General features: G+C 36.7%; 1 protein-coding gene across 2 annotated transcripts in view; it reads left to right on the top strand.

Moving 5' to 3' along the window:
• ATF6 (activating transcription factor 6) overlaps window positions 1-23375 on the top strand; it is a 222015-nt gene that overhangs the window by 74748 nt on the left and 123892 nt on the right. The window contains exons 10-13 of one of the 2 annotated variants that reach the window (XM_020988632.2): window positions 9878-10021; window positions 14960-15073; window positions 16466-16568; window positions 18766-18804. In XM_020988632.2, the coding sequence (XP_020844291.1) occupies window positions 9878-10021; window positions 14960-15073; window positions 16466-16568; window positions 18766-18804 (400 nt within the window). The remainder of the gene's footprint in view (window positions 1-9877; window positions 10022-14959; window positions 15074-16465; window positions 16569-18765; window positions 18805-23375) is intronic. The other variant, XM_020988633.2, reaches the window with a different exon arrangement.

Raw genomic sequence — 23375 nt, 5'->3', positions numbered from 1 at the left:
TAACCATCTTCTGTTTAGTTATATCTTTAACTTCATTTTTGAACTTGGAATTTTGTACCAGGGCTAGGCTTTACCCCATCCTGTACTCTTAGATCACATGATCAGTCCTTGTTTGGTTCTGACCTCAAATTCCTGGATTCCTGCCGCTGGCTTCCACTTTCCCAGATGTGCCTGCCTTCATACAACTGGCCACTTTCAGTACTCTTCCCTAATCATTTGGGTTCATGAAGTGCTGAAGACTTTCTGCTCTCCTGAGCAGAAATGTGTCTTGGTCATATTGTGCTGTCTCCTGGCTCTGATTCTGAGGTCAGAACATTTCAACTTTTTTTAACCCTCCCTAGAGCTTCTGCTTCTGAACACTTTGGGCTTCCTGTTCCCCAGGAGCAAAGTGCTGCAAGCCTCAGGTGATCCTGCAGCGTTTCTTGTGAGAGCACTGGCAGGCTTCTGACATTTTTACCAACTCGTATGTTAGCTTCTTTGGGGGAAACCCTTTCCCGGTGCTTGCAGGATTCTCAGGGCTGAATGAAGAAGTTTACTGTTGTGTCTCCCTGGATTTCTTGACCACTATTTGACCTGGTGCCATTTTTTTAGGTCTTCGTTGGAATATATGTTAAGAGAGCTGAGTTCCTTTACCAGCTATTACACTCCATCTTAACCAGATGATCATAACATTTCCATTTTAACTGAAAATCCTTTATTCATTTTCACCTAGGATTCCTAGGCAAAGGAAATGTTCTTATATTTTCTTGCAGATTCATAAAATTGTAGCCTGCATCTTATGAATTAATCAATTAGCTCTAAGGCCTCTAGTTTATTGAGTATTTTAATCATCAAATATATTTACTAAATGTTACATAATAAATTAATTAAATATTATTTACTAAATATTAAAGGAATTGAATAAATTTGTTTCCAATCTTTTTATCATATCCTTTAATCTTTTAGGTTTAAATAAGCCTCAGTTTTACTGGCTATACAATTTATTAACAGTATAATAAATAAAACAACCAAATCTCCAGTCTCAGAGTTCCTGCTGATTATTGAACATCTTGAACTGGATGTGTGGTTTTTGTTATTGTCTGGTTGTTTCAGTCATGTCTGACTCTTCATGACCCCATTTGAGTTTTTCTTGGCAAAGGTATTGGAGTGGTTTGTCATTTCCTTCTCCATCTCATTTTACACATGAGGAAACTGAAGCCAACAGTGCTAAGTGACTTGCCCAGGGTCACACAGCTAGTAAGTGTCTAAGGCAAGATTAGAACTCAAGAAGATGAGTCTTCCTGCTTTCAGACCTGACACTCTATCCATTGTGCCACCTAGCTGCCCTATAGATATGCCATAGACATCTTAAACTCAATATACTTAATCCTGAATTCATTGTCTTTCTTCCCTCTTCCTAACTTCCCTGTTACTGTGGAGGGCAGTAATATCTTCCTAGTCACTCAGGTTTGCAGCCTAGGTGTCATACTTGACCCCTCACTCCCAGTCCCCCATTAGTAATCTGTTGCCAAGACCTGTTGATTTTACCTTTGTGATATTTCTCTTACATATTCCCTTCTCTGATACTGCCACCACCCTGGTACAGGCCTTCATGTCCTCACATCTGGACTACTGCAATGCCTGTTGGTTGTTCTCCCTGCAACAAGCCTCTCTCCACTCTAGTCCATTCTCCATTCATCCACCAAAATGATTTTCCTGAAGTATAGATGTGAGCAGGTCACCCTCTTCTTTAATATACTCCAGTGATTCCCGGTATCAAATCTATAAAAGCCTGTGTTTGTCTATAACCTGGCCTCTTCTTCCCATTCAAGTTATCTTGCCCCTTAATCCCCTCTGCATAAACTGAGATCCAGTGACACTGACCTGGCAGTTCCTCACATCTGACTTGGGGGCATTTTCCCATTCCTGGAGTGCTTGTCTTCTAACTTTCATAGCTTCCTTTAAGCACCAGCTAAAATTCTAGCTTCTACAAGAAATCTTTGCCGATTCCTCTTAATGCCAGTGCTTTCTCTCTGTGATTATCTCCTGTGTATGTGCTGTACAGGGTGTCCCAAAAGTCATAGTGCAGATCAAAGCTTAAAACGGCACCGAGACTTTGGAGGCCACTTGTTTGTCTTGCTTGTCTGTAGTTTATTTGCATGTTCTTTCCCACATGAGAGAGCTCAGCACAATGCACCTTGCACAGAGGAGGTGCTGAAGTAAATGCTTAGTGACTTGATATTGTAACCTTGAGAACAAGGGTTGTGTCTTATTTAGCTTTGTGTCAGTCTTTACATTTAAAATTAGTATAATCTAAGTGCTAATTCAATCATAAAAAAGCGGAGTTGGTAGGTAGAAAACAGATTTGGATTCATGCCGTTTTTGTTCAGCAACTTGGTATGAAACCTCAGTATATGAAATCACATTTGAAATTTATTTTTTGTTTTTGTTTTTTTGTTTGTGAGGCAGTCAGAGTTAAGTGACTTGCCCAGGGTCACACAGCTAGTGTCAAGTGTCTGAGGCTGGATTTGAACTCAGGTCCTCCTGACTCCAAGGCCAGAGCGTATTTGAAATTTCAAAGACATACAAATAGTAATCTAAAACAATTGTTGGCCTTTAAAATTTTGTAAGTGAAGAGGAAAAGAAAAGTAGCAACTATTGTGGCACCTTTTCCAAGGAATGTTTTAAAATTGAAGTCACCTGTATCTTATTAGTTAAGTGTTTTGCTGCCTCTTGGCCCAAAGCGTGAGTTAAGGCTTCTGTGTATAATCATTGTACTCGCTATAGAAGAGGATGCAAATTTGTTAACAAAGCTATTATTTGTGATTATGGTGATATAATTACTTTTACAACATGAACTTGCACCTTATAGAATGATTTTAGAAAGAAATACAAGAAGGCTCATGAATAGTGTAGTGGATTTACTCTAGCTTGAAATCAGGAAACGTGGACTGGACTCCTACCCTGCACTCTTCCTGGCTGTCAGATTGTGAACAAATCATTTACTTCCTTAGAGCTTCGGTTTCCTTAGCAGTAAACTACAGATTAAAAATACTCGCGCTTCTTGCCTCACAAGGTGGTCACAAGGAAAATGCTTAGTAGGCCTTAAAATACCATATGTTGATGTGAGTTAATATTCCCAAGGTTCATCACTAGTTGCCTGTCCACTTGGTGACAAATTCTTTAGTTACAGCAACTCATGAAGCAAAGAAATACAAAATGGCCCCTCTACTTTTGTAGTAGGAGAAGAGCAGAAAAGAGTTTGGCATTGCTTAGAACAAGACAGTTTTCAGATCATTTATAAACGTGAATTTAACTATTGGTAGTCTAAATATAATATCGTTGTCTAGTGATCTTAGCAGCTCATAGGTTCTCTTTGTAGAGGCATATAAAGAAGTTGGAGAAGTTGGTTTTATTGTGTATTGAAAGGCAACAAGAAACATCATTTCATGGAACTTATAATCAGCTTGTGTTCAAAAATAAGTTTACAAAAAGTAATTACAAGAAGACCGCCATAAAAATAACTGAAGTTCATGCAGTAGCATCTGTTGGAGAAAATGGAAAGGTGGATAAATTCTATAAAGAATTCATAAGATTGTCAAAATTAAATAGGTGTGCATGGCGTACATGACATGGCATCAACAGTGATCACCATAATTTCATATGGGGGGCAGCTAGGTGGTGCAGTGGATAGAGCACCGGCCCTGGAGTTAAGAGGACCCGAGTTCAAATGCGGCTTCAGATACATAACACTTAACTAGCTGTGTGATCCTAGACAAGTCACTTAACCCTGCTTGCCTCACCAAACCAAACAAAACAACAACAACAAAATTCCATACAGAAGCTTAACTGATGATGCAAATCAGTTATTATAATGAAGAGGTCGGAAAACCATAAAGCCTAATCAGTCAGAAAACATTTGACTTGCCAAGCCTTGAGTAAAGAGGATAGCAAGAGTCAGTGGCCAGTAAAACCAGTTTAAAGAAAACTTGTTGAGAGACTTACCAAAATAGAATCATGCTGTAATCATCTAAGGATGAAATTGGAAGAGAAACAGAAAGAAAATTAAGATGGAAATGATCTATGAAGATTTTTAATAAACTTTTTGGCACAAGGGACAGTGGAGGTACCACATTTGTAGTCCTGTTCTCACAGTGCCGGTTCTTACCAGTGGCACTGAGAATAATGAAGATGGAAAAAACCATTTGGATTGGAACACATGTACTCAGATGAGATCTGAACTTGAGGTGACAAACCTTTGAGAGAATTGAGAAATGGAGTCTCAGAATATCTGAAGGAGAAGAAAATAACAAAAGTGTGAAAAAATCTTGGACTTTATTATTGCCCCTTTCCCCAAAAAGAGATGACCAAGAGAACATCAGTAACTATTGAACCATATTCCTTTTCCTTCCTACGAAAATTATTTTGAGAGGCAGTGTTACATAAAACCATCCTCTAGGACAGAAAGATTTTTCTAGCCCAAATTATGACTCACATGGACTGTGTGATAATGGGTTAGTCACTTAACTTCTCAGTGCCTCAGTGTAAGTTCCAGAGCAGATATTGATCTGCTTTGATAGGAGTTTTCTCATTATGAGTTTCCTATACTATTGAAGTCAAAGATCTAGTTCCAAAGAGAAATTTTTATGAGCATAAGTTATACATAACCTGAGGGCATCTTTAATAAGGATATATAAGAAGAAAATAGGCAAGTTTTCACAAACAGTATTCTGCAGTGGACCACATTTTTATCATATCATTTTCTGAAACATACAGAGAATATAAGATCCCACTGTACTTATTTTTTGTTGGCTATAAAAAAAATTCGACTCAGTCAGAAAAATACCTTAAAGACTTTCTAACAAGGTGAACATATCAAAATAATACAGGCCTCCTTGAAAGATAATGACAACAGTAACCATATTCAAGATCATTAATACCAGGTGAGGCATAAAACAGGGAGACATATATTTGCCAGAGGGGTTTGCCACTCTTATGGAAAAGATCAAGGGCAGAGTACAAGTGGAAGAGGATTCTCTAGCGATGACAGGGTTTTCCGTATGCTCCTTTTTTGTGGATGAAATTGTGCTTACTACATCAAGCCAAACATTGCAGAGCCTCCTGGATGAGAGACATAATCACTCTAAAGAGGTTATCTGTGAAGGGAAAAAAGCAAGTGAATAATGCCAGTTTTTAAAGATATGCAGTTGAGTAATAGGTGACATGTAGAGTTCATTGATGAGTGGATGTATTCATCCTCTGTATGCGAGTATGTGTGTGCCAACACTTGGTTGGCTTTTGAAATTTTATAAGTGGAGAGAAAAAGAAAAGCAACAACTCTTGTGGCACCTTTTTCCAAGGAATTTTTCAAAATTAAAGTCACCTACATTTTGTTAGTGTTTCGTTGCCTCTTGGCCCAAAACATGAATTAAGGCCTCCATCTATAATCATTGTTTTCACTATATGCTTGTGTATGCTTGTGTATGTGTGTGTGTGTGTGTGTGTGTGTGTGTGTGTGTGTGTGTGTATAGCTATATACACATACCGGTAAATATTTATATGTATGTATGCATATGTATATGATATGTACTTCATCCTCTTCTCTCAAGGTTTTGGTTTCTTCTATTAAGTCTATATTTTGTAAGCTTTTCATTTTACTTAGCTTGGAGATTGAGTATTTGGCATGGAAACAGCTATTAAAAATATGCAAAAATGTTTGTTGATCAGTTATATCCAAGGGATTGTGGTCAACAATGTTATCTGTTGTAATAATGCTCAATTTTCAGCACAGTTATTTGTAATTATTATTATTATTATCATTATCCTTTCTACTCTTTTTAATGAAGTTCAGATAGAAACAATGTGACAGGAATTAAAGTATTAGGATATAAGCTCATCCTCTGTGGGCTCACTAAAAGCATCCTTGCTACAATTCCAGCAGCCAAGAGGGACTACAGATATGCACCTCATACTGTTCCCACTGGAGCTAGGTGACACAGTGAATAGAGCACTGAACTGAAGTCAGGAATACTGTGGTTCGAATTCAGCCTTAAACACTTACTAGCTATGTGTGATCTTGGGCAAATTGCTTGACTTCTGTCAGCCTCAGTTTCTTCGACTGTAAAATAAGGATAATAATAATCACTTGCTGTGTTGTTGTGAGGATCAAATGAGATAATATTTATAATGCTTTGTGCAGTTCCCTTTCCCTTCTCCCATGTAATTTTGACCCTCTCTGCTAAATTTCTGTGTTTTGAAAGCCTTCATTCTTTGTAGCTTTGAGACAGCTGTTAAAAATATAAAGTGTAAAAGATTATTTCTTAAAATTTTTTTTCATCAACATTGTGGACAACAGTTGAGACTGGTAATCATCTGATTCTACTAATTTATTGATTGAGTCTTCAGGATATTTTGAGATCTGTAGTCTGTCAGTCCATGATCATTATTGGTACTGCTAGGCCCCTTTCCCTCCCACTTCTTTTCATGAATTCTCTCATCATTTATAACCTTTTATTTTTCCAGATCAATTTTGTTATTTTTTGAGCTATATAAAGTAATTCTTATTAGTTTTATTGTTATGACAGTAGATGAGTAAATTAATTTAGGTATTACTGTCATTTTCACTATATTAGTTTAGCTTATCTATGAGCAATTAATGTTTTTCCATTTATTTAGACCTGTCCTTACTTCAGTAAAGATGCTTTGTAATTGTATTCATATAGTTGCTATGTGGTGTCTTGGTAGGCAGACTCCCAAATATTTTATACCTTCTGTTATTATTTTAAATGGATTTTTTTCCTATCTTTTTGTTGCTTTATTTTGTTGGTAATATACAGAAATGCTAATAATTTGTGTGTCCATTTTATATACTGCAACTTTGGTGAAGTTGTTATTGTTTAAATTAATTTTTTGTGTTCCTGTTATCAACTTTCACTATTGCTTGCTTAAGTAGTATCCACTTGTTCCAAAAGTATTTCTGTCGGTTTTCAATCTTTTCATCATGTCTTCTAAGAAAGTGTATTAGTATTTTCCCACCTTTTTGGTGTGCTAGGGTTTCTCTAATTGCCCTAGGGGGATGAGCTCTGTTATGCTAATATTCCATGAGTGTTAGTGAGGATGTTTTCCAAATCTGTTATCTCTATTATACAACTCCAAGAGTTTATAATGAGAGTAGTATTACACAGATGTTAATTGCTTTAAACAAGTTCTTCCCATTCAGCGTTAGTTTCAGGATGTTAATAAGTCTCCATGTATTATATTTACAAAGTATGTGCTTTCCTAGAGGAGACCAAGGTATTTGTAAGTATTGGCTTCATCCAATGGTTGCTTGTAATCTCTGGATTCAGACTCAAAGCCTTCAGTGTATCTTTCTTGATATACTTTATTCAGGTTCAAATTACATTTTTATATCACTAGAGTAATATTCCATGAAATATGAATTAAGTTATTGAACGTTTTTCACTGGAGCCAGAGAGGTTGATGTTATCTATGTACATTAAACAATAGGGTGTTTTGGTTGGACTCTCTCTTTAAGTTGGAAGTTTTATTTAGGAGAAATTATAATGGATTTAAGGCTAAGCAGGACCATATTGGGCTTTAATATCTCCTTGAAAGATGCCACATTTCATATCAATTATTCTCAACATTATTGTGTTGGTGGTATGCTTTGAATAGGAAAAAAAATGTACATGTTAGCATCAAATACAGTAGCATTCTCACCCTATTTGGATTTTTTTTTTATGTTTGTGATATGTGAACAAGCCATGAATGTGGGACTAAGTCCAAGGCTATGTGGAGAATATGAGTGGAGAATAGAAATAAAGGATTGAAGGAGGAGTGGAAAAGAAGGAAAGAGCAAAGGACTTTAGAGACTCCTGCTCTTTAAAGGACTCCTGTTCTTGACCCTGCCACTGAAGGATAAATCACCACTAAGAGAAGTTTTCATCCTTGCATCAGTCCTCTTCAAACTAAAAGATATCACTCACCCTTTTTCAATCTATTCCTTTATCTTCTTTCTACTCTCCTCAGACTGATAGCTGAAGATTATAAATTCCTCTACCCATTTCCTTTTCCACAAAGGAGAGTAACTTACACCTGTCATTATCCCCTTGCAAGATCACTTCATGAAGGAGGCAAGGAGGAAAACATGATAGAAGAAGTTTATCAACAATGGTGAAGGAACTTCAAGACAGGATAAAAGACAGAGGGGATTGTGAGGAATGGCTCACAGTGAAGTTCTCTCATTAGTATCTCCTTGCTACGCTCTTCCCTCCCTGCTATTCTCCTGTCTCTCTCCTACACTGTACTTGAGTGTGAGAGATGGCTTGCAGTGCAGTTCCCACAGGCCTAAGTTTCATTCCTCCAGAAAGCCTTGAATTAAGTTTCCATTTTCCCTGATAAGTTTCTGTTTCTCCAGTACCACGTCAGCATGGGTGAGGGAGCTCGGTTGCCTGGTCGCTCCTACTTCCTAGTACACATATGCATCTAGTCCAAACATGGGCATGTTTACTTCTATCGGGTATTAGCTGCTGCGTTTAGAATGTACGTCGTGAGTACCCAGTCAAAGGAGAAAGGGGTAAGAGAGAGTGGGAGGGCGCATTGTGTTAGGGGATAAAAAGCCAAAGGTGAGGCTCCCAACTCGTACTCTCCTGGCCGGCAGTGGCGACTAGGGGAGGTACCCTTTCTCGTGAGAAAGTAATAAATTCCTTTCTGCTTTCAAAAAAAAAAATCACTTCAGCCCAGGACCTGATACCTCCTCAATAGCCTCTACCTTTGGGGCCCCTTCTTCCATTCCTCTCATTGGAGAGTGAATAGTGGAGAGCTGCTCCCAGAACCTCATTTTAAGGAGGGCACCCAGGCTGTACATCTCTTCATTTCTCATCCATCATTCCCCATTGTCAAGTACCTGCCCTCCACCTGTTTTTCAGTTTCCATTTCTGTGTTTGTCTTCCTCCATTAGATTGTAAACTCCTTGAGGGCAAGGATTGTCTTTTGCCTTTCTTTGTCCCCCTAGCACTTTAGCACATGTGCATAGCACACAGACTCTTAATAAAGTGCTGACTGTTGTGTTTTGTGTTGATTTAAGATTATAACAAATAGTGTTAATGCAATGGATGTCTTATAAGATAAAGTATACTAAAAGGTTATTGACTCGTTAAAGCCCCACAAGTATTATTAATGAGTTAGAATAAATGCCAAATAACGATAACAGGATTTGTTAAATTTTTTTTTTAATCTCAGAAATCTCTAAGTTCACCTAGAGGCCATGTCTTGGTGAAAGGGATGGCAAGGTGGAAAGGGAGATCTTAAGTGTAAATAAGAATGGCAGCAAAGTTTTATTAAGAAATAATTTGGTATTAGGAGTCTGTCTGTGCACTGGAATTATGAGGGTATATTGTCTCTTGAGAAGATGATTTTTCCCATAAATATTTTATTTCCTGATTGAGAACTGAAGTTTCCAGTAATCCTGAAGGAACTTCTTAACTTGTCACTTGAGTTGATATTTTTTAAAAAAAATAGATATTTGTAGATATATAAAATGTAAATGTGTGTGTGTATACATATGTGTGTGTGTGTACATATATAGATAGATAGATAGATAGATAGATAGATAGATAGATATAGATAGACACAAAATATTCTTGAGCTGTCTCACACTGGTCTTTGTTCTTTAGCCGTTTGTAAAAAGGCTATTTTTTTTACATCTTTTATAAGAATTGTTTTTAATGAGAAACGGATTTGCCCTACAAAGCACTTGACTACATTGTACCAATTTACTTTGATTTTTTTTTTGTAATACAGACTTACAGAGGAATTTTAATTTATTTCTTGGTAGTCTAGAACATGCATATGTAACTTATTTTCATTATACTGATTACTCCATACTTTTGTATTTCAGCATGTTTGAGCGGGATTCCAATATGGTGACGTCTAGTATGAACCCTGCACATCAGAGCAGACGTCTTTTAGGATTCTCAGCTACTGAGGGACAAGATTCAGTTCTGAGAAAAGTTGATGGTGCCATCCAGAAAAACAATTATAGGTGATTCTGCAAGTTCCTGTTACAGTTTCGTTTCATAGCTGACCTAATAAAACTAAAAAGTAGAGTTAATATGATACTAGTTGGTAAATCATAAATGTTGGTTTCTATTCTCAGCTCTACCAGTAAATTTGTGGTGTGATCATAGGCATGTCAATTCTCCTCTCTTCCTGAATTTTCTTATCTGTAAAAATGGGGAGATTAGAACAGATGATCTGTAAATTATCTTTTCTAAATCAGCAAGCATTAATTTAGTGCCTACTGTGTGCCTAGCACAGTGTTAGGCACAAAAATGAAATTATCTCTGCTTTCAAGGAGTTTACATTCTAGCAGTAAAGGGGTGTGTGTATGTGTGTGTGTGTGTGTGTGTGTCTATAAGTACATGCACAAGTTCACGTACAAAATATAAGATAAGTAAAAGGCAGTTTTGGGGGAGGGCTTCTGGGGAGAGGGAATGAGAATCAAGAAATGTCTCAAGCAGAAGGTGGCACCTGAGAGAAACTCTGGATGAAAGGATGGTTTCTAAGAGCAGCCCCAGCTAAGGCACAGAGATAGGATGGAGATGGAATGTCATGTTTGGAGAGCTGTAAGAAAATCCTGTCGGGTTTCACATTTGAGATGCCACCTAAGCTCTTTGAATTTGTTTACTCATCTATGTTCTGTCTTAATAACTACTTCATGGAGTTGTTGTTAAGATGAAATGAAATTAATATTTGTAAGATGATTTGCAATCCTGAAAGCATTCTATAAGTGGCAGGCATTATGATACAATCTTCTAACCTTCCTACCCACATGTAAATGACAGAACTAGAAAAAAGGGCTAGAGGATATTTAGATACAAAACATGCAAGGAAAATACGCCGATGCTTGGGTGACTTTAGTGCTTTGACGGGGCCAGGAATGCATGTGGGACACCAGACAGAACTGGCTTGAGACTTGTTACTGCCCCAGTTCATGCATTCTCCTTGTGTTTGAGTTCTCTTTCTTTGCAGACTGGAATTAGGTAAGATAAATTACTGTTCTTTAATATACTGTGTACAGCATGAATATGTTGAGGTTTTCTATCTTCTTAGGAATAAAATGACAACTATTTTTTAGTGCATGTACTGCAGAATTGCTTTTGAGCATTCCATATTTAACAATAGGCTTTCAAGATTTCCTAATTTCTTTGTAGTTCTTATTAGAACTACAGTCTAACCTACAGGCAAGCCCATATTAGGAATATAACTTCTCTTAGGCAAGATCTAGTAGGAGAAATTAAGAGCTTTATTGATATTGACCATACCATGCTGTATTGGCTGCAGAACAAGTGAAGATTGTTCTGATCTTTTCTTGCCATGACGTATACCAGCCAGGAGAATTATTATCACAGCCGTGGAATTCTCGGCAATATCCCCTTCGCTTCATCCAAATTTATCACCTAATCCAGATCCTAGTGGCTCTTATTTACTGGCCTTCATGTCGGTCAGTTAATCAACATTTATTAAATGTCTGTCTCCTCAATGCCAGGCAGTCTTCTAGGTGCTAGAGATACAAAGAAGAAAAAAGAAAAAGTCCTTTTACTCAAATGGCTTTATGTGCTCTCATAGGACCACACCACATACATATATAAACATAGGGGCAGGGACCGGACTTTTGGTTTTGCTGATATAATGAAGTCTCTAGCGAGCCAATTGCTTCTCCCTATGTGAGTTGGCAACTTCACTGCACCATACAGTTTGAGGCAGTTGTCCAGAGCGCTGGGAGGCTCTGTGACTCGGCTCTATTTACACAGGGAAGTTGTATCAGAGGTGTTCGTGGCTCTGTGGCTGGCTTCCTAACCATTCTGCCATGCTTTCTCTCTTAGAAGTATGTACATAGAAGCTTGGAAAGATGTAATTCCCTTGTGGTAAGAAGTATCATGAAAACCCTGAAGAGGAGAGGGTGATCAGAGGCATTAGATGGCCATACTGACCTTCTTACACCATGCTCCACTGACTGTCTTCATGCCTTTGTGCTAACTGTCCCCATATCTATAATATACTCCCTACCCTCTTCCCCACAGGATCCCCTAGTTTCCATCAAGACTCAATTCAGGTGCCATCTTCTATATTAAGCCTTTCCTGATGCCCTAGCTGTATTTGCCTCCCTCCTGTTCATTATCTAATTATCTTGTGTTTATTTGTGTCTGTTTTGTACATATATACATGACATATGTGTATGTCTCTCCCAGCCATACTGTAAACTCTTTAAGGACAGGAATTGTTTTGCTTTCATTCTTTGCATCCCCAGCAGTAGAAGTAGGTGGAAGCACAGTGGATAAGGCAATAGGTTTGGATCTGAATTCTGATTGATGATCTGAATTCAAATCTAGCCTCAGACTAGCTGTGTGACCCTGGGCAAATAACTTAACAACTTCCTTGTGAGGACGTAGTAGACACCATGTAAATGCTTATTCCCTTCCCTTTTTCCAGCACCTGGCACAGTGCTAGGTACATAGTACCTAGTGCTTAGTAAATACTTACTATTTGAAACAAAGTTAATGTTGGAAAAAATTGATATAATATTTCCTGCAATTAATGTAATCAAACACTTAGCAATCTTCCTGGACTTTTTAATTTTACCAAAAAATTGTTCCAGGTATGGGTTTCATGAGCCTTGATTTCGAAGTTCTACCCTTTTCCATAGGAGATCTGTCGAAGATTAAGTAGTTTTAAAATGTAACTTTTTAGGTTCAGGAGGGGTCTGAGCATTCATAGCTTGTCTGTAAAATTCTGTTGCTGAAGTGTGGAAGTTGGGCTACATTTCAGGTAACACAGAATTTGCTAATTGTACAAGTTTGGTGCTTATTTTTTGTAATATAAAACCAGTAGCAGTTTTTACCTTCTTGTCTTTATTGGATAGTTTCATCAAAAGAGACTGTATATTCTAGAATGCAGTATTCTGAATTTTACTTAGTGAATTGTAGGCTGAATCTTGTTTTGGCTTCAACCAGTACATGAAATTTAAACTATGTTCTTTTCACTGTAGAAGTCATCATGGCTAATATTTTATCTTTGACACCTGATAACTAATAAAAAATAGAAAGGGTTGTAATTTTTGACTACTTACTTATTCATATCATGATATGTGAGAATACATACTCGAACTATTTGACATCTCTAAGAAAGAAATACATCAATATACTAGCCTGGTGTTATTTCTTTTTACTGTGCTCAGTATTAAAGATAAGATACTCCCTGTTGTTTGAAAAACATTTTGAAGGGACCAAATATGGATTAATATTAAGACTGAATTTTGAGTTATTTACCACTTACCCATCAAAGCTGTGTTTCTTCCTAATGAAGTCTTTTTTATATAATGCTCACTTAAAAATAAAAGGTTTGTATGTGAGATCAAAAAGTAAAGAGAGAACCAAGTTATATGTCCATAGTTTCTAGGTTTGTGACTGCATACCTTGACTTGCCATCATATTGTAAATGCATTACCTTTTAAAATCTTGGAAGTATGTGACAGTGTATTCTTGTATACATGCCATCAGAATCTGTATCTAGGGCTTTGTTCCAGAAATTTTCTAACTTCTTAGTGTTGTCTAATGAGGCCTTAATGGATCATTTGTAGAGGGTGTTTTCACTTGATATGAAATGATTCACAGACCTCCTAGACCACAGACCATTTCAGGGTTAGTGTGTATTTAATTATTTCCAGATTGTACATTGGCTTATGGAGCTCACTTTCCCTTCGTCTCCAACTCCACCCAGTCCCTTTCCTAGTATTTCTGCTATCATATTTTTCCTTTCCAAAAGAACATTTTTGGCTGACAGAACAAAGCTCGTTTGCACAGATGTGCGGAAATCATTACTAGAATTTGTCACATGGAAAGAAGGTAGTAAGTCAGAAATATGTTTTCAAAGGGATTTTTGTAGTATTTTGCAAGAACATAGTTTTAAATATCTATTTTATGTATGTGGATATGTGTGTTTTTTAAATAAATAGAAATGTGATGTTGAACGCTTTCATTTTTTCACTGTTCCCAATCAGTTTCTCTGTCTGATGCATTTATAAGAGTCTACTCTTTTTGCCAAGTGCTGGATTGACTTTCTTCTCTAACCATTTTATTTTATGTTGACTTTTTCCTCTCCCTGTCATGTGTGGCATCATCTCTTTCTCACCTGTTGCAATGGGGTAGGATGTGACAGGGGCCAGAGAAATAATTCCTACTCAACATTTTGAGGAAATAAATCTATTCTTGGCTCAGTTTTATAAGTTAACCACATAAATTCACCTTGCTAATTATCTAATAGATCTATGTTAAATATGTACTCATGTACTAAGGTTGCTGCTTTTGAATTTGCCCTATAAAAAGTATGTTATCAAGAAAATAATTCCTTCAAAATGTAAATAACCATTCCTTTGTTGATCAGTTTTTGAAAGCCTGGGTAGTAGTATATCTAGATTTCATAAAATAATAAACATCTATATAACAATTCCAGGCATTGCTAAGGTTGCTTATACGATGTATCAAAATCCTGCTGTGGAGAGGGTGGATGGCAATAAGGTTACCACCAAGCATACTTGAATTCCTACCAGTAAATCTCAAGTAAGCAGGTCAGGCAATTGGAAGTAGGGTATATTTTTTAAAATGGCTACATCTGTTACTTTTAAAAGTGCATATGATGGTTAAGTATTACTCTAGGTATATGTTATGTGTAAAGAGAATTATTTTTTTAAGATTGGTCTTCTAGTCCATCTCTGGTGGTTGTAACAGTAAGATCTGGGACCAAATTGTCATATGCTCTTCATAGAGGCACTATACCTATTTTTTATTAAGTCCTCTATTTTATAGTATGACTATAGACACTATATTCTTTTCTAAAAAATGATGGTGATGATTTCCACAGCTTCTTTATTGTAAGTCTCTAGATTCATAAGGAAATAAGTGATTGTATTTGTATATTTCAGATATGACCATTCTCTCTCTGACGACAAAGCTCTGATGGTGGTAACTGAAGAGCCGCTGTTGTATATTCCTCCACCTCCTTGTCAACCAATAATTAACCGTACAGAGTCTCTCAGGTGAGTGCTGTTTGGTTGATATGAGAATATCTGAAAAGTTGTCTGTAATCAGCAGTTCTCTTTTTCTGGCTTCAGTTTCAAAGAGATGATTAGATCACTGACAAGTGTCTAGACCAGTGTGTCTCAGAACTTTTGCTTGCAGCACCGTATTCTTTTTTTGCCATGAGGGGGTGAAGCACAATGAACTGGCAACCCTGGCAGCACTGTGGGACAGTGAGGAGACCTGTGCCTGTTCTCCTCGTGACAGATGTGAGTTCTGTATGATTTGTGGTGGCACAGGGCCTAGCAACGCTCCTGGCACATAGTCTTTGAAAACCACTGGGCTGGGCAAGAAGAAGTTAGAGTGCTTCTATATTTTTCTTACTGTTAACAACATGTATCTCTTGTTCACTCAGTTTCTTCACTAATTTCTTGGGAGTAGTCATAACTACCCATTTCCTAGGGTTGTAGTTCATTCACTTGAATTCAGTAAGCATTTATTAAGAGCCTTCTGTGTACCAGGTTCTGTGTTAGGTTACTGGCAATGAAAAGATGAAAAAACCAGTCCCTATTATTGAGGACCTTCCATTATGTTGGAGTTGCGTACTTAAGTATGTTATAGTCTTTTGAAATGAAAAAAATGTTGTTTACATGAAACCTCATTTGGAGTTGCCAAATGACACCCAGTGCTGTGCCCAGTGTCAGCCCAGGGATCCCTTGTGATCTCTTTCTGACCAGATCTCCAAATGCCTTATTGTCTCCTCATGGTGAGAGCTTCCAGTGTTGCTCCTGCTGCTGCTGGCTTTGCTGCCTCGAGGACTTACTGCTGGCATTGTCACCCCATGCACTCTTGGCCAGCCCCTACTCCAGCGTCAAAGACCTCTCCTTCCGACCTCCCATGTTATCTCGGCCTGGAAAAATGCCTCACCCTGACCTTTTGTTGGCTGTGCTGCTCTAGAATTTGATTTAATGAGTTATTTCAAAGTTGTTTGGAGGGAAATGTTGGGGATTTTGGCTAGAATTCTTCTTCTGCTATACCATCTTCAAGGCTGATTGTCAAAAGTTTTCACACATCATTTTGTAATTAGGAATCTTGAAGTTTGTTAAGTTCCCTCAAGCCTCTGAGATGCTTGCTTACACAGTTGAAGAGCACAGAAAAACTTTGGAATCATTTTTTATGGAAAAGTTTTTCCTTCCACTATTTATATTTGGCAGGTGTTTAGCTGTGAATATCCTTTCAGTTTTGAACTTGTGATTGAGTAAGCTGCCTTATGAATATGAATGGTATGTTAAAAGCAACATACATTAAATGTCTTTATTCAGAATGTTGAGAGTATTGTGAGACATTCATTTGTAGGTACCATGAAACTTTATTTTTAAGAAGCATATTTAATTGAACATTTTGCTTAATAGATTGAATCATGAACTTCGAGGATGGGTTCATAGACATGAGGTAGAGCAGACCAAGTCAAGAAGAATGTCAAATAGTCATCAACAGAAAACACGTGTGCTACAGGTATGTTTTGATTTTTTTTATGACAAAAAGAAAACAGTTTATCTTAACTTCTTTGCAATCAAAGCACTGCACATATAGTACATATAGTCAGCTTTAGAATTATTTGAGTACTAAAGGAATTGTCCGGGAGTGGAAAGAATACTAGATTGGAAGTGAAAAAACCTTGTCCCCACACTACCAAAAATGTCACAAGCAAGTCATTTAACCTCTTTGAGCAAGTTTCTTCATCTATAAAATGAGGAAGTTGGATTAGATCAGTAATTTTTAACTTGGGGTCAGTGAAATTGTTTTAAAAATGTTTTTCTTGATAACTATTTCAATATAATTGTTTTCTTTTGTGATCCTATACATTTTATCTTATTCATTTAAAAACATTGTTTTGAAAATGGACCATGACACAAAAAAGATTAAGCCCTGGATGGTGTCCTAAGGCCCAGCTGTCATCACATTGTGAGTGTGACCATCCACTCTCTAAATCTTTAGTTCTTTTTCTCTTCCTGATCCCTTTTTTGATCATTTCACTGGTGACAAGTACCTTTTATTGAGGTTTGCCAGTGTTTAAGAATAGACGTGAAATTAAAATTAGGTACTCTAGTTCATTGTGATTACCTCTGGTAATAGATTTAATAACATAATATTATTTAAACAGTTGTCTTAATTGCAGTTTATTGAGTATGTGTGTGGTTTTAACTTATCAGTTATCCCTCTTCTACTTTCCTCTGCTTCCTTCCTTCCCTCCTTCCCTCCCTCCCTCCCTTCTTTCCTTCCTTCCTTCCTTCACTTCCCTTCCCTTCCCTTTTCCTTCCTTCCTTCCTTCCTTCCTTCCTTCCTTCCTTCCTTCCTTCCTTCCTTCCTTCCTTCCTTCCTTCCTTCCTTCCTTCCTTCCTTCCTTCCTTCCTTCCTTCCTTCCTTCCTTCCTTCCTTCCTTCCTTCCTTCCTTCCTTCCTTCCTTCCCACAATAGTCTAGGTAACTTTTTGGTATAGAGGAAAAACATTTAGTAGCATAGTGAATTTGTCTAAAGTCCTGGCATGAGTAAATATATAAGCATTCATTGAGTGCTTATATATTTATTAGGCCAAGTACTGTGTTCAGCACTTGGGATACAAAGGGGAAAAAAGCAAGACAGTCCCTGTTGTCAAGGAGGTCACATTCTTATGAGAGAGATAGTATGTAAAGGGACTTTTAGCTGCAAGTTGGGTGGAAAGGCCCAGTGGTCCTTAAAATGCAGTGACAAAGCAGATGTAATGAATATTCTTTAGTGTCATTTTCACTGATAAAACCTTATCCATTTCTGATATTGAGTTGACAGTTCAACCACAGGGCGTCCAGTAGCTATGGCTACTGAGGAGGCAGTAGTTGCAGTTTCTGCCGAGGAAGATGCCAGCTTTTATTTCTGTGGGGATTGCTTCAGTGGATAGTATGGGGGCTGGGATAGAGAAGCAGGGCTGGTTGGGGAGTAGGTAAAAAGAAAGGGAACTGTTGTTTCTAGGGCTCTTGGACTTAATCTTCTAGTTACTAGCAGTTGATCATTGGTTGGTGGTAGTGGTGGGAATGTCACATTCCTGCTTCATAAGAATTATTCTCTGTGAATATAGCTGTGGAAGTAATGATGGCAGACTCTGGGAGTACTGCTCTTTTTGGGGTGTGTGGGTGAAGGGTCCTGGATTATCTCCACTTGAGCCTGAGAGAAGGTTTGATCCACCTTACATATGCTCAACTGATGGGGATGGCAAACCCTAAGTTGCAGAGGTTGATAGGATTATAGCCCTAAATGATGACTGCAGGAGCCAGACTGGAAGTAGGGTTAGTGGTCTGGGAGTCATTGGCATTTCCAATGGGCTTAATTGCTTGTGGGGTCTCAAAGAGATTTATAGTTTTATGTCAAGCTTCCATCTCTTTATGTGTTACTGAAACATACTGTTGTGGTTATTTGTTCTTCAGTAAAGAAACTAAGGATTGGATTAATGATTCACATTTATCATATAGAGAAGTATAATGTGTACGGATTTAAATTTGCCAAGGTCATAGCCAAATCTTAGTTACACACTGCTCCCGACAAGGTTACATGATAGATTGGTGGTAGGGCAAGGATTATAACTCCAAAACCACTGAACAGTAGTTTTTCTTTTTACAATAGAGTACTACTGGTTGCTTCCTCTAGCATTTCTCATTTCTTTCAACTTTTTTTTCCTTTAGCCTCCTTCAGATTCTGAAGAGACCGAAAAGTCTTATAAGGTATACTATAAAACGTTGATGAATTACTTAACTATGATAGTTTTTTGTTTTAACATTTTACCATTACATACTTTGATTGATTCCTTTCCTTTATAACACTGATTTTGTAATATTTAGCAGAAAAGATAAAGGAAAGGAACGAAAAGGAAACAACTGACATTACTAGAAGACTATTCTTTTTAAATTTTTTTAAATTTTTAAAAATTTTATTAATTTATTTTGATTTATCAACAATCACTTCCATATGCTTTTGAATTGAAAATTTTTCTCCCCCTTCCTCCCCCCACTCTCCCCAAGACAGTGCACAATCTGATATAGGCTTTACATTTGCATTTCTATTAAACATATTTTCACATTAGTGAAGTTGTAAGTAAAAATTAAAACCAATAGGAGGAACCATCAGAACGATGAAACAAAACTCAACAGAAGGTAAAAGTAAGTGATAGCGATTCGACTTCCATAGTTCTTTCTTTGGATGTGAACAGCATTTTCCGTCGTGAGGCCTCTGGAGATGTCTTAGATCCTTGTAATGCTGAGAAGGGTTGAGTTTAACAAAATTAGTCATCGCATAACGTGGCTGTTATTGTGTACAAAGTCCTCTTGGTTCTGCTCACTTCACTCAGCATCAGATCATATTAAGTCTTTCCAGGTTTTTCTGAAGTCATCCTGTTCATCATTTCTTATAGCACAATAGTATTCCATTACATTCGTATACCACAACTTGTTCAGCCATTCCCCAATTCATGAGCATCCTCTCAATTTCCAATTCTTTGCCACCACAAAAAGAGCTGCTATGAATATTTTTGGACATGTGGGTCCTTTTCCCATTTGTTTGATCTCTTTGGGATATAGCCCTAGAAGTACTATTGCTGGATCAAAGGGTATGCACATTTTTGTAGCCCTTTGGGCATAGTTCCAAATTGTTCTCCAAAATGGTTGGATCATTTCACAGCTCCACCAACAATGTATTAGTGTTCCAATTTTCCCACATCTTCTCCAACATTTATCATTTTCCTGTTTTGTCATGTTGGCCAATCTGATAGGTGTGATGTGGTACCTCAGAGCTGTTTTGATTTGCATTTCTCTAATCAATAACGATTTAGAGCATTTTTTCATATGACTATAGATAGCTTTAATTTCTTCATCTGAGAACTGTCTGTTCATATCCTTTGACCATTTATCAATTGGGGAATGGCTTGTGTTCTTATAAATTTGTCTTAATTCTCTATATATTTTAGAAATGAGGCCTTTATCAGAGAGACTGATTTTAAAAATTCTTTCCCAATTTTCTATCTTTCTTCTAATCTTAGTTGTATTGGCTTTGTTTGTGCAAAAATTTTTCAATTTAATGTAATCAAAATTATCCATTTTGCTTTTCATAATGTTCTCTATCTCCTGTTTGGTCATGAATTCTTCTGTTCTCCATAGATCTGATAGGTAAAGTATTCCTTGTTCTCCCAGTTTACTTATGGTATCAGCCTTTATATCTAAGTCATGAACCCATTTTGACTTTATTTTGGTATATGGTGTGAGATCTGGGTCTATGCCTGGTTTCTGCTATACTCTTTTCCAGTTTTCCCAGCAGTTTTTTTCAAAGAGTGGGTTCTTATCCCAGAAACTGGGGTCTAGAAGACTATTCTTGATAATTAAACTCCCCAACTTTAAAAATTAGGCAGCTTGTGACCATTCTTGATTGATGAAGAAGTTGTAGGTCATCCAGATACATTACTTCTTTAACTCTCTTTCCTGCTATTTCTTAGTTTCTTAGCATCTTTTAAAAAGATTTTATTCATTTTGAACTTAAATGCAAAAAGACAAAAAAGGGAACATTTCCATGTACCCACTGCAAGATAAAAAGAGGGTTCAGTATTTTAAAAAAGCCATGAATTTCCATTTCACACTGCTTACTCTTTTTTTTGAAAACTAATAAATACTACATGTCATTTTCACAGTTACCCTACTTTTTCTGTGCCACCTTCTAAATTATCTTTTGTTCTCTGCTGTGCATTTTTTTCTCCCTCCTCTCCCCGCCCTAGAGAAGTCCACTGTTAGACACAAAAATGTATGTATGTGTAAAATCATACTATACACACTTCTGTTTATCAGTTATTTCTCTGGATTTGAATACCATCTTCCTTCATAGGTACTTTGTAGTTCATTTGATATTTATGATACCCAAAATGATTTGGTCATTCAGAGTTATTCTTAGAACAGTATTGCTGTTATTGTGTACAATGTTTTCTTGGTTCTGCTTTTTTCACTCTTCACTTGCATTATTTCATGCAAGTCTTTACATGTTTTTCTAAAATCAACCAGCTCATCATTTCTTATAGGACAGAAGTATTCCATCATAATCACATACCACAGCTTATTTAGCCATTCCACAATTGAGGGGCATCCCCTCAATTTCTAGTTCTTTGCTGCCACAAAGAAAGCTGCTATAAATATTTTAGAACATATGAGGTTTTTTTTTTCCTTTTTCCAAATCACCTTGGAAAACAGACCTAATAGTGGTATTGCTAGGTCAAAAGGTTTACACCATGTTATAACTCTTTGGGAATAATTCCAGATTGCACTCCAAAATGGTTGGATCAGTTCACATTTCCTCCAGCAGTGAATTAGTATCCCAGTTTTTCCATATCTCTTCCAACATTTGTCACTTCTGTCATTTTGGCCAATCTGATAATTGTCAGATGATTTTTCAAAATTGTTTCAATTTGTATTTCTCTAATCAATAGTGATTTGGAGCATTTTTTTCATATAAGTGTATATAGTTTTGATGTTTTCCTTTAAAAAAAGTACTTGTTCACATCCTTTGACCATTAATTAATTGGGGAAATGACTCATATTCTTATAAATTTGACAAAAGTCTTTATATATTTGAAATATGTGACCTCTTTCTGAGAAACTATCTATGAAAATTTTCTCCCAATTTTAAAGTTTTTATGCCCTAATATATGGTCAGTTCCCATTCATTTCTCTCCAGATGTGTATATATATTTTTCAGCTAGATTTATTTAATCTGAGAGAGGAGGATTAAAGGCCCCCACTGTTGTAGTGTTATTCTCTATTTCTACCTGTAATTCATTTAGCTTTTCCTTTAAAAATGTAGATGCTATAGCATTTGCTGCATATAGGTTTAGTGTTGATATTACTTCATTTTCTGTGGTACCTTTTAGCATAGTGTAGTTTCCTTGTTCATCTCTTTTAATTAAATCTGTTTTAGCTTTATTTTGTCTGAAGTTATGATTGCTACTCCTTTTTTTACCTCAGCTAAAGAAAACGTAATAAATTTTGTCTAATCTCTCATTTTTAAATGTGTTTCTTATAAACAACATATTGATGGATTCTAATTTTTAATTGATTCTGCGGTCCTTTTCCATTTTATGAGTGAGTTCATCCCATTCACATTCAAAGTTATACTTAGTAGCTATGTATTTCCCTGTATCCTATTTTTCCTCTTTATTATCCTTCTCACCCTCTTTTTACCCTATCCCTCCTTACATGTCTGATTTGCTTCAAACTACTACCTCCCTAATCTGTACCTCTTCGCAGAATCCCTGCCTTATCCTTTCCCCTTAAGGCACCTATCTCTTAATCCACCCACCCTTATAAGAATCCCTCCCTTATCCTGTCCCCCAACCCTCTTACTCCTTGATCTTCACACCCTTCTAAAAGTCCCTCCCTTTTCCTGTCCCCTCCCCCTCCTATTTCTTTATAAATTTAGAAGATGTTTAAGCCTTCTAGATGTATATGTTATTTCCTCTTTAACCCAGTTCTGATGAGAATAAGGTTCTAGCACGACCACCCCTCCACCTCCCCCTGCTTCCACTGTAACAGTTCTTTCATTTATACCTCATTTGTCTGAGAAAATTGCCCCATTTTTGCCTCTCCCTATCCAGTTTTAATTTTTAGACTCAATCCATCATACCAACTCAATCCCAAGTCTTCTATCTGTATATGCTTTTCAGATTACCCAAGTAATGATAAAATTCTTAAGAGTACAGATAATATTTTCCTGTATGAGAAGTAAACAGTTTGACTTTATTGAGTCCCTTATAATTGGTCTTTAATGTTTACCTTATGTTTCTGATAGATCTTGTATATCAGGTTTTCCACTGAGTTGTAGTCTTTTTCGCACAGATACTGAGTCTTTCAATTCATTAAGTGTCCATTTTGATTTTTTTTTCTTTTCATTTTGGATTATACTTAGCTTTGCTGGGTAAGTTATTCTTCGTTTCAAACCCAGCTCCTTTGCTCTTTGAAATATAATATTCCATGCCCTTCAGTCTTTTAATGTAGAAGCTGTTAGATCTTGTATTATCCTAGATGTAGCTCCACAGTATTTAAATTTTTTTTTCTTGTTAATTATAGTATTTTCTCCTTAACCTTAGAGCTTTAAAACTTGTCTGTGATATTCCTATAAGTTTTCATTTTGGGATCTCTTTCAGTGGTGATCAATGGATTTTTTTTCTATTTATGTTTTGCTGTTTTGTTCCAGAACTTGAAGGCAATTTCCCCTAATTATTTCTTGTAATATCACATCAAGATTTTTTCTTTCTTTTCATATC

This window comes from Phascolarctos cinereus, unplaced genomic scaffold (genome assembly GCF_003287225.1).
Source record: "Phascolarctos cinereus isolate Bilbo 61053 unplaced genomic scaffold, phaCin_HiC Scaffold_5;HRSCAF=322, whole genome shotgun sequence".
In the NCBI taxonomy this organism is placed as follows: Eukaryota; Metazoa; Chordata; class Mammalia; order Diprotodontia; family Phascolarctidae; genus Phascolarctos; species Phascolarctos cinereus.
The sequence above is the reverse complement of the archived record's forward strand: the minus strand, read 5'-3'. Positions and strand labels throughout refer to the sequence as shown.